The following is a 10,925-nucleotide window of genomic DNA, read 5'->3' as shown; positions in this document are numbered from 1 at the left end:
GGAAGCAAGTGACTCTGTAGTCAACTTCCGACTTGGACTCCGAAGTTCGGTACATAATTTCCGGGGCTGGGTTAAGGCAGCGGTTTCGATCTGCGACTGCGCAGCCTGGCCCAGCACGGTCAAATGATAATGCACACAGTTGTCGGGGCGCAGAGGATGACATTACTCTTCTCGATCTGCCGGTTCTCTCACGAGACTGGAGCGTTGCTAGGAGACTCGGCGGGAGGGCGGAGCCAGACTCGACGGGGCGGGAAGGGGCGGGGTAAGGGTCGGCGGGAGGTGCGCGCTCGCGGTGGGCGGTGGCGGCGACGGCCTCGCGAAGGTTCCAGAGCCGCCGCGTGCGGGAGGCGGGCCGTGATCTCGCGCAGGGTCGGTGTGCGCGCAGGCTGCGGCGCTGCGACTCGTGCTGGTGGGCGTCTGCGCTCGGTTTGAGGGCTCCGCGCGGCGTTTCCCGTTCCCTCCACTGCGCGGCTGCAGCTCGGGCCTTGGGCCTGAACTAGCCCCCATGGCTTCGGAAGAGGTAAGTGGTCCGACCCTATCTTCCTAATGCCCTCCGGGCTGGAGCTGCAGCGCCGGCCTCCCGCCCCACCGCCGTTTCCTTGTACTGAGCAGCCCTGCGGTGACCCGGTCCCGCGGCAGTGGGCGCGCCTTCCCAGGGTGGGGGGATGCTTCCCCGCGCTTCCCTTCGGCCCCGCACCCACTCGCCTGCCGGGCCCGAGAGGGGGTGTGCGGAGATTCTCCGTGCAGGCGGTGCGGGGAGTGGGTCTAGGAGAGCGGCCCGCTGCGCTTGTTCCTCGGGCCCTTTCTGCTCTGGCTTCCCAGCCGGAGGACTGGAAGCTTCATTCAAGCAAAGCTGGGTGCAAACGTGAGAGTCGTTGATGGTAGAGGGCGGTCGGAAGGTGAGAAGTTCTTGGTGCTAGCACTTGAATTCTCTTAGTCGTGTTTTCTCTACACACAACGAGCTGTGTTACTCTGGGCAAGTTGTTTAGCTTCTCTGTGTCGCAGTAGCATCTATTTCACAGGGTTGTTAAAAAGTATGATTTCTAGGTGTTTAAGCCAGTGCTTGGCAAACAGCACTATGCTGTATGCGACTTTTACAATAAATAACTTAGTTAGTCGTAATTGATAGTGAGAAATCGAATGGCCTGTGTTAAAGCTCTGTCAACTCTGGACGTTGGAGAATTAAATTTTATGGAGACTTAGTTTGCTCAGTTCGAAAGTGGTAATGATAGTACTTGTATTGCTCGTTGCCTGGCCTACGGGGGAGGTGAAGACCGGACAGTTAGTTTAGTGTTGGGTGTGTGTTAACTAGATTTGCTTTATGAAAACAAGTACTGGGAAATCCCAGGCTTTTTTGTTTTCCCCCCTCAAAATTTTTTCTTCAAATGAAGAAAAACTGTGAGGTTTGTATATTTTAGTATTAATCTGGATATCTTGTGACAAGTCTGTTAAGGTAGGTATTGGGTACCATGTGCCTTGAGGAGAGAACTTCCCAGTCATGCATATGGAGAATTCAAATTTTTAACCATTCTGAAGTGTACAATTCAGGGTTTTTTGTTTGTTTTTGGTATGTTCACAGTGTAGTGCAGGTGTCACCAATGTCTAAACAATTGCTTCCCATTCCTCCCTTAGGTCCTGACTACTCATCTTGTACTTTGTCTCTGAATTTGCCTATTCTAGGCATTTCATATAAATGGAATTACGCTGTGTATGGCCTCTTGCTTTTTGGCTCCTTCAACTTAGCACTAACATTTTCAGGTTCATCTGTGGTGTAACATTTATCAGTACACATGCTCTTTATGGCTAAAATTCTTTTTCATGCGTATGGCGCATTGTGTTTATCCTTTCATCAGTTGATGGACACTTATTTCCACTTCTTTTTTTGAGACGGGAGTCTCGCTCTGTCGCCCAGGCTGGATGGCACAATCCTGGCTCACTGCAACCTCCACCTCCCGGGTTCAAGCGATTCTCCTGCCTCACTGCCGCGCTCCACAACACCCAGCTAATTTCTGTATTTTTAGTAGAGACGGGGTTTCACCAAGTTGGCCAGGCTGGTCTCAAACTCCTGATTTCAAGTGATCTGCCTGCCTGGGCCTCCGAAGGTGCTGGGATTACAGGCGTGAGCCATGGGGCCCACGTCCGGCCTTATTTCCACTTCTTGGCTAGCTGCTGTGAGTAATGTATACAAGTTTTTTGGGGGGACATTTTTGTCGGTTCTCTGGGGTATATACCTAGGAGTGGAATTAGTGGTTCATATGGTAACTTTCTGAGAAACTGTTAAAACTATTTCCAGAGGGTTGCACCATATTCCCACAAGAAATGTTTGAAGCTTCCAGTTTCCCAACATCCTTATCAACATTTGTTATTTTCTGGGATGTTTTATTTTTCTTTTTTGGTTTATGATACCATCCTAGTGGGTGTGAAGTGGCATCTTAGGGATTTGATGAGGATGTTGAGCATCTTTAATGTGCTTGGTGTCCATTTCTGTGAGAAATGTGTGTTGAATTCCTTTGCCCATTTTTGAGGCACATTGGTGTTAATGCCTCCTAGGTGAAGAATTAGGAAATAGGTAAAGCTTGAATGCGTTATGGATAGGGATAAAAGAAAAATAGAATTTTTATATAGGTAAAACAAATACATGCCAAGAAGGCAAGGAAAATTCCATGATAAACTAGATGAGAAACTACTCTATCTAGGACATGTTAAAGGATTTGTGCAGGAAGGTTTCAAATCTGCAAACAGCAGAACTGAGGAACTGTTTCAGTTGTAAATTTCTTAAGTGCATACCTTACAATAAAAAGATTACAGCCAAACTGGCAATAAAGAGGCTTGGGAATTCAGCCATTGGGGGAATCTCTTGCCTAATTTGAAGTACTTTTCTGATTCTGCTAGAAAAAGCATTCCTATTCCAGTCAAAAATCAGAATTTCTTGTTTAGGCTTGTTACATTTCATTTTACATTTCAATATTTTTATGAATTAGGAATTTTGGAATCAGCATGAATTTTTGGAACTATTACAATAAAAATATTACTTTGAACCAAAACATCTTAGTTCTAGGCTCAAAAGATGAGTTTGCAGAATTTTTTGTCATGGTAGTATGAACCGCTCTTGGAAGGGTCTGAGGGTGGACAGGAGGGTGGAGCAGAGTTGAACTTTTTTTTTTTTTTTTTTTTTTGAGTCGGGGTTTTGCTCTTGTTGTCCAGGCTGGAGTGCAAATGGCGTGATCTTGGCTCACTGCAACCTCTGCCACCCGGGTTCAAGTGATTCTCCTGCTTTGGCTTCCTGAGTAGCTGGGATTACAGTCATGTGCCACCACGCTGGTTAATTTTTGTATTTTTAGTAGAGACAGGGTTTTGCCATGTTGGTCAGGCTGGTCTCGAACTCCTGACCTCCAGCGATCCACCGGCCTCAACCTCCCAAAGTGCTGGAGCCACTGCACCTAGCTAGAGTTGAACTTTTTATACTATGTCATCTGTTATAGTTAGGCAAAACTAGGGCCTCTGAATTAAATAAAAGACTTGTAGTAAAAGAAAAGAATGGGTAGTTCTGTTACTGCATTTTATGACTAAGAAAGGCTTTCAAACTGTTGTGTTTCTGATATTCCGAGTTATTTATTTTATTTTTTTTGAGACGGAGTTTCGCTGTTGTTACCCAGACTGGAGTGCAATGGCACGATCTCAGCTCACCGCAACCTCCGCCTCCTGGGTTCAGGCAATTCTCCTGCCTCAGCCTCCTGAGTAACTGGGAACTACAGGCACGCACCACCACGCCCAGCTAATTTTTGTATTTTTAGTAGAGATGGGGTTTCACCTTGCTAATAACCAGGATGGTCTTGATCTCTTGACCTCATGATCCACCCGCCTCGGCCTCCCAAAGTGCTGGGATTATAGGTGTGAGCCACTGCACCTGGCTATTCTGAGTTATCAAACACTTAAAGATTTTTTTAAATTGAGCTTCTGACATAATCAAGCTGTGACAGAAGATTTTTTGGTCAAGTTGGTAGTATCCAGCCAGAATGTAAAAGTCATTGTAAGAAAAGCGAATCACCTGTTTGGAAAGATCTTGTGCATTTGCAGTATGTCAGAGGGTAATTAGGGAAAAAAACTTAGGCTCAATAATTTTCTAACATTGTCTTTAACTCTTGAATTTCATAAAATGTTGCCTCTATCTCTAGAAAGTAAAAAGTAGTAGACTTTAGTAGATGATGGATTGGCATAAAAAGAAAACAAGAACTTGGTGGCTTTTTCAAAAGATAATTTCCAAGAGTAGGTTGCATTTTGGGTTTTTTGTCACCTGTGCACCCAACTCCTACACTTCTGACTGTAAGACCCAGCTTCAGAACAAGACTTTTCCTTAAAAGCAGAAATTTGTTTTTAAAAATCTTTAGTCTGAAAACTTTAGACTTTTTTTATGTGAGGTATTTGAGGTGGGAAGATAATGAAGACCAGTCAGTGACAGAAAGTAGAGTATTCATTACCTCAGTAAAGTTGCTATATTACCATGCTGTATTACACTGCATGTTCTCTCATCTCTTAAATATTTTTAAAGTGTCTTAACATCTAATGATACTAGGATTAGATGTTACAAGGAAATCTATGAACACCTTGTTAAAAAAAATTTCTAAGTTGCAGATGTGTCTTGTAAATATTTTAAATACAAACTGGAAACTAGGTTTGATTACCTATTGTTTGTTCAAGATTGTTCAAAGTTTTCCTTTAAAAAAAAAGGAAGCTTGAGTTAATTATAGTTAATAAGCCAGAGGAAAGAATTGAAGTTGCAACTCAATCCTAGAAAATTTAGATGAACCTCTTAATTCTTAGTGCTTATTTCAGTAAGTTGAAATGAGTGATAAGCACAATAGAAAACCATAGCCTTATTTATCATAGCTAACTTATTTTTTGTCTTAACACAGCTACAGAAAGATCTAGAAGAGGTAAAGGTGTTGCTGGAAAAGACTACTAGGAAAAGAATACGAGATGCCCTTACAGCTGAAAAATCCAAGATTGAGACAGAAATCAAGAACAAGATGCAACAGAAATCACAGAAGAAAGCAGAGCTTCTTGAAAATGAAAAGCCAGCTGCTGTGGTTGCTCCCATTACAACAGGCTATACAGTGAAAATCAGTAATTATGGTATGATTTGCTTCCCTAGACCAGTTCTGCCTCCGATCAACCTATTCCTCATAGTGATCTAGTAACAAATTTTTATTTATTTATTTATTTATTTTGAGACGGCGTTTCGCTCGTTACCCAGCTGGAGTGCAATGGCGCGATCTCAGCTCACTGCAACCTCTGCCTCTTGGGTTCAGGCAATTCTCCTGCCTCAGCCTCCTGAGTAGCTGGGATTACAGGCACGTGCCACCATGCCCAGCTAATTTTTTGTAGAGATGGGGTTTCACCTTGTTGACCAGGATGGTCTCGATCTCTTGACCTCGTGATCCACCCGCCTTGGCCTCCCAGAGTGCTGGGATTACAGGCGTGAGACACCGTGCCCGGCCAAATTTATCTTTAAAAGAGCTTTCTGTGTGCGTTTTTGGTGGCTTGGAGGAAGACCCATCAGTTTTTATTTAATAAATAGGAAGGGATAATTTACAAAAGATGTTAACAATAAGGTGATTCAGTGCAAAGATGAATAGCAACAACGAAGCAACTTACTCTGAAATTGTTCAGTATATATGAGGCACTGCAGTGGTGGTGGTTTTTAATGTTTTACGTTGCACTCTGACAGCCACCTCAATTAACTGAGGAGAGGAATCCAGTTAAATTCAATAAATGTTTTTGAGCACTTACTGTGTATCACTATTGTGCTTGGACTTAAGGATACACAAGAGTGACTAAGACCCAGTCCTTGCTCATGGTGTGGTTGGGACACAGACATATAACTCACACTATAACAATGTAGTAACACTTTCCTTCAGTGGTGTATTCAGCTTTTTGTTTTGGCGGCAGTACAACTTGAATATGAGTGATCAGCTCTCATGAGAGCAAGGACAGTCTTTTTTTTCTTTGTGCTCATAGTGTCTAGTACATAGTGGGTAATATAGCTCAGGAAATAATTCTGGAGGTGAGAAACGGGGAAAATTAGATTTGAATGTGAAGGGTGAGTTGTATATTCAGTAAGTTGAAAAGGGAGCAGCATGAGCAGAGGAAGAGTTGGAAGGCATGATATATATGGAATATTGGTATAGTGAAAAGCATGTGTATGCTGGTTTCAAACTCCTGACCTCCAGTGGATCCACTGGCCTTGACCTCCCAAAGGGCTGGGATTACAGGTGTGAGCCACTCCACCCGGCCAGAGTTGAACTTTTTATACTGTGTCGTCTGTTAAAGATAGGCAAAACTAGGGTATCTGAGTTAAATGAGATAAAAGACTTGTAGTAAAGGAAAAGCATTAGTAGTTCTGTTACTGCATTTTATAAGACTATTAAGAAAGACTTTCAAACTGTCGTGCTTCTGATACTGAGTTTTGTTGTTTTTTTTTTTGAGACGGAGTTTCACTCTTGTTGCCCAGGTTAGGGTGCAATGGCATGATCTCTGCTCACTGCAACCTCTGCCTCCTGGGTTCAAGCGAGTCTTCTGCCTCAGCCTCCCGAGTAGCTGGGATTACAACCATGTGCCACCATGCCTGGATAATTTTGTATATTTAATAGAGACTGGGTTTCTCCATGTTGGTTAGGCTGGTCTCGAACTCCCAACCTCAGGTGATCCACCCGCCTGAGCCTCCCAAAGTGCTGGAATTACAGGCATGAACCACCACGCCTGGCCCTGATATTGAGTTATTAAGTACTTAAAGATTTTTTTTTAATTGAGCTTTATATAATCAAGCTATGACACATGATTTTTTTGGTCAGGTTGCTAGTATCAAGCCAGAATGCCTAAGAAATGTACTGTATAGTACTATAGGAAATTGTACTGTGTGCTCAGTTGAGTATAGAAAACTGATCTGAAGGTGTTTAGGATTATGGTATTTTAAGCAGGAACATAGAAATGTGTTGAGGGAGAAGTATTGTCAATCCAGAGGATGGACTGACTGAATGGGAAGAAACTATTAATAAATGAAGTTCTCTGAAACCCTCAGGGCATTGGATTAACACTATGTTTCTTTATAATTTTCGTAGGTACACAGTAGTTGTATATATTTATGGGGTACATGAGCCATTTTGATATAGGCTTGCAGTGTGAAAAACGTCATGGAGAATGGGGCATGTTTTTATTCTGTAGGACTAAGTGAGGACCAGTTAGGGATGTGTACATATACTTGATAAACAGACGACTTTTTTACGAAGCTTTTTATTTTCTACAAATGAGATGGTATTTTGTGAAGTTTATATGTCTTTTACGTCGACAGAGTTCCTCTAGGTTAGAGACTTGTTGGTAGTTTGATAATACATACTGAAATAGCATTTAATAGATACTGGTAGGTATGTCAGATTTGGATGAAGAATTGGGAGTCTTTTACATTGTTCTGCCCTGGAAAGAAATTAAGGGAGCTAGGATTGCATTTGTTAGACTACTTAGAGAAGTAGAAATGATACGGAATTAGACTTTAGCCATCCAGCTAAGTGGAGAACTACCAATATTTAGATGTAGGACAAAATTATTTCCATAAAAATGGTAAATGAACTAGTCTTTAAAAATGTATTTAGTGATCATATTTTTATTCTAAGGGATAAAAAGAGCATAGGCTTTGTGTTCAGAAACCTGGATTTGAATCTGAATTAGTCTGGCACTTGTTAGATGCCTAACTTTGGGTAGTACTTAGCTGCTTTGAGGCTCCATTTCTCAACCTTGAAAATTTCTTAGATTTCAAATTTTTTCATGTTTATATGACTGGATTTCCATATTTTTACTTTCCTGAAATTTGAGCCATGTGCATTTGCTGTTGGTAGATATAGTTTGAGAGACTTACTTGCGTTCCATCTTTTGTTGTTGCCAGGATGGGATCAGTCAGATAAGTTTGTGAAAATCTACATTACCTTAACTGGAGTTCATCAAGTTCCCACTGAGAATGTGCAGGTGCATTTCACAGAGAGGTGAGTTCTCATTATAATCGGGAAGACAGCGATCATTAACAGTCAACATTGCCTCATCTTGGGACTCTCTTCTTTGCAGTTAGTAAAATCCTTCTTAAATTGAGAATTAATCTTTACAACTACTTTGAGAAGGTAAGCGTTAAAATCATCTGGAATGGCCAAACACACACCCTGAAATAAAACCAGTGGCTTTTTTTTCCACAAGAACTATGGAGTGCCTTTCGTAGAACTGGAAAGATCATATTCCCCATTTTGTTGCAGGTCATTTGATCTTTTGGTAAAGAATCTAAATGGGAAGAGTTACTCCATGATTGTGAACAATCTCTTGAAACCCATCTCTGTGGAAGGCAGTTCCAAAAAAGTAAGTGTGCTTTATTTGGTCATACTGTTGTGAAACCTTCCTAAATTGAACCTGGCTGATTTAGAATTGAGATGAACTGGAATGAATTTGTCCACTGTAACAGAGACTACTGCCTGTTTTGCAAATGTTTTATTGGAACATAACCATGCGTATTTATTCGTGTGTTGTTTGTGGCTGCTTTTGTACTACAATGGTAGAGTTAAGTGGCCGCAGCAGACCATATAGCCCATGAACCCTAAAATATTTACTATGTGGCCCTTGACAGAGAACGTTTGCCAACTCCTTTTGTAGAAGAATAGGCTATTGTAAGAATATTCCAGAGGCCAAGCTGGGCAGATCATGAGGTCAAGAGATTGAGACCATCCTGGCTAACATGGTGAAACCCTGTCTCTAATAAAAATAGAAATATTAGCTAGGTGTGGTGGCAAGCGCCTGTGGTCCCAGCTACTCGGGAGGCTGAGGTGGAAGAATTGCTTGAACCCAGGAGGCAGAGGTTGCAGTGAGCCGAGATTGCGCTGCTGCACTCCAGCCTGGAGACAGAGCAATACTCCATCTCAAAAAAAAAAAAAAAAAAAAAAAAGAATATTCCTGGCTGGGCACAGTGGCTCATGCCTGCAACCCCAGCAGTTTGGGAGGCTGAGGTGGGTGGATCACAAGGTCAGGAGTTCAAGACCAGCCTGGCCAAGATAGTGAAAATCCTTGCCTCTACTAAAAATACAGAAATTGGCCATGCATGGTGGCGAGCGCCTATAATTCTAGCTACTCGGGAGGCTGAGGTAGAGAACTGCTTGAACCCAGGAGGCGGAGGTTGCAGTGAGCTAAGATCACGCCACTGCACTCCAGCCTAGGCAACAAAGCAGGTCTCTGTTTCAAAAAAAAAAAAAAAAAAAAATGATTCCATTAAAATCAGGAAGGAAACGTTTGAAGGTAGTTAAAAATGAGACTTGAGTTTTACGCCAGCTTTACTGCTTACTGTTTTTGACCTTTGGCAGCTTAATCACTCTGTGCCTCAGTGTCTGCATTTATGTGATAGTAATAATTTACTTCACAAAGTTGAAATGATACACTGAAGTGCAGTACATTCTGTAAGTGCTTAAATTAATGGTAGTGTCAGCATTGTGCATAATGTATGCATAAAAGGAGGTCTTAAGTACTCAGCCTCCTTGGATTTGGAAGCAGCTGTGAAAATGATGAAACTGTCTTTTAAAAACTATTCATAATTTTACTAAATCAGATAGTCCCTCTTTTCTGCCTAATTTGAATAAATGAAGTTCACTGCATTAGGTATATAGACATGCCATTCTGCTATCTGTTTTTATAATACATAGTGACATAACAGCTTATAGGTAATACTAGAATATAGTTGATCAGCTGTCTTACTGCACCGTTTTGCATCCACTAGTTCCATAGGTGGATCCCTAGAAGTTGTAGTAATCGTTGTTGAAAGACCTGTACAGTGCCCTTCTTTCTCACTTTCCAAATGCCTCATCTTGTCCCATACTGCCTCATTTGACTTGGTTTCTTGCCTGTCCCCAAATCCTCTTCTGTCTCCTTCAGTCACTAAAATCCAGCCACTCCTCCTGTTCCTCAAGCACACCAAGATCAGCCAGTCTTGGCTCCATCTACATGCTCTGCCACCTGCCTTCTCCTGACCTTAGGCTTCAGCTCAGATTTAGCCTCAGAGAGGCCTTCCTAATGAAATTTCTGCCTTCACTCCCATTAACACCCACTCTGTCTTGATTCCCATTTACTAGGATATGATCACATTCAAGTTTTACTATTGATGGTCTTTTCACACCATGAATGTTCACATTTTGGCCTATTCATACAAGTATTACTAGCACCCAAAATAAATCTACACCTATTAGAGAGTTGACTGTTTTCTAAATATTCATGCTTATCTTCATGTCTTTTAAGTTGTACCTGTTTTCCCACTTTTCTTCCAGGTCAAGACTGATACAGTTCTGATCTTATGTAGAAAGAAAGTGGAAAACACAAGGTGGGATTACCTGACTCAGGTTGAAAAAGAGTGCAAAGAAAAAGAGTGAGTCACTTTCATTTTTTAAAAGAATTTTAATGTATTTGAGATTATGGATTTTTAAGTTTGTCTTTATGGATATTTATGGTTTCAGCTATCAGTAACTATCTGAAGAGGGCACATATCCAGCAAGTTACTTTTTAAGAAGGTCTTTGTAGTTAGGGTTGACTCTTTAGTGTGGTTCTTAACCCTAGGCACAGTTGTGCTTCTACGTGAATACTGTGCCCATTCCTAGAAACATTTGTTTCAGTAGTTCCAGAGAGACTCAGATACCCCTGTATGTTTTAAATTTCTCAGATGATGGTTGTGATATGTAGTTGTTTTCATTGTCACTGGTTTAGAGTGAAAAAAAAATCTTTATCCTTCTTAATGATGACTTTTAAAAAATGTTTATTCGATGATACTTGCATTGCAGGTCAGTTTGTCTTCTAGAAGTACTGACCAAAGATGATGCTATCACCACCAGGCCTAGATCTGTGTAGCTCAGGCTTAA

The 10,925-nt window shown here is 41.7% G+C and overlaps 1 protein-coding gene across 3 annotated transcripts in view; it reads left to right on the top strand.

Moving 5' to 3' along the window:
- The first annotated feature begins 271 nt into the window (after positions 1-271).
- Positions 272-10,925, top strand: part of CACYBP (calcyclin binding protein) — a 12,215-nt gene continuing 1,561 nt past the window's right edge. Inside the window, exons 1-5 of one of the 3 annotated variants that reach the window (XM_002760341.6) lie at positions 272-520; positions 4,914-5,133; positions 7,937-8,033; positions 8,295-8,394; positions 10,341-10,438. In XM_002760341.6, coding sequence (XP_002760387.1) covers positions 506-520; positions 4,914-5,133; positions 7,937-8,033; positions 8,295-8,394; positions 10,341-10,438 — 530 coding nt within the window. In that variant the 5' untranslated portion in view covers positions 272-505. Of the gene's footprint in view, positions 2,172-4,913; positions 5,134-7,936; positions 8,034-8,294; positions 8,395-10,340; positions 10,439-10,925 lie in introns of all 3 variants that reach the window. The other 2 variants (XM_008984975.4, XM_008984974.4) reach the window with 2 other exon arrangements.

The sequence above is a fragment of the Callithrix jacchus genome, chromosome 18 (genome assembly GCF_049354715.1).
Source record: "Callithrix jacchus isolate 240 chromosome 18, calJac240_pri, whole genome shotgun sequence".
Classification (NCBI taxonomy): domain Eukaryota; kingdom Metazoa; phylum Chordata; class Mammalia; order Primates; family Cebidae; genus Callithrix; species Callithrix jacchus.
This window is presented reverse-complemented; position numbering and strand designations above follow the sequence as displayed.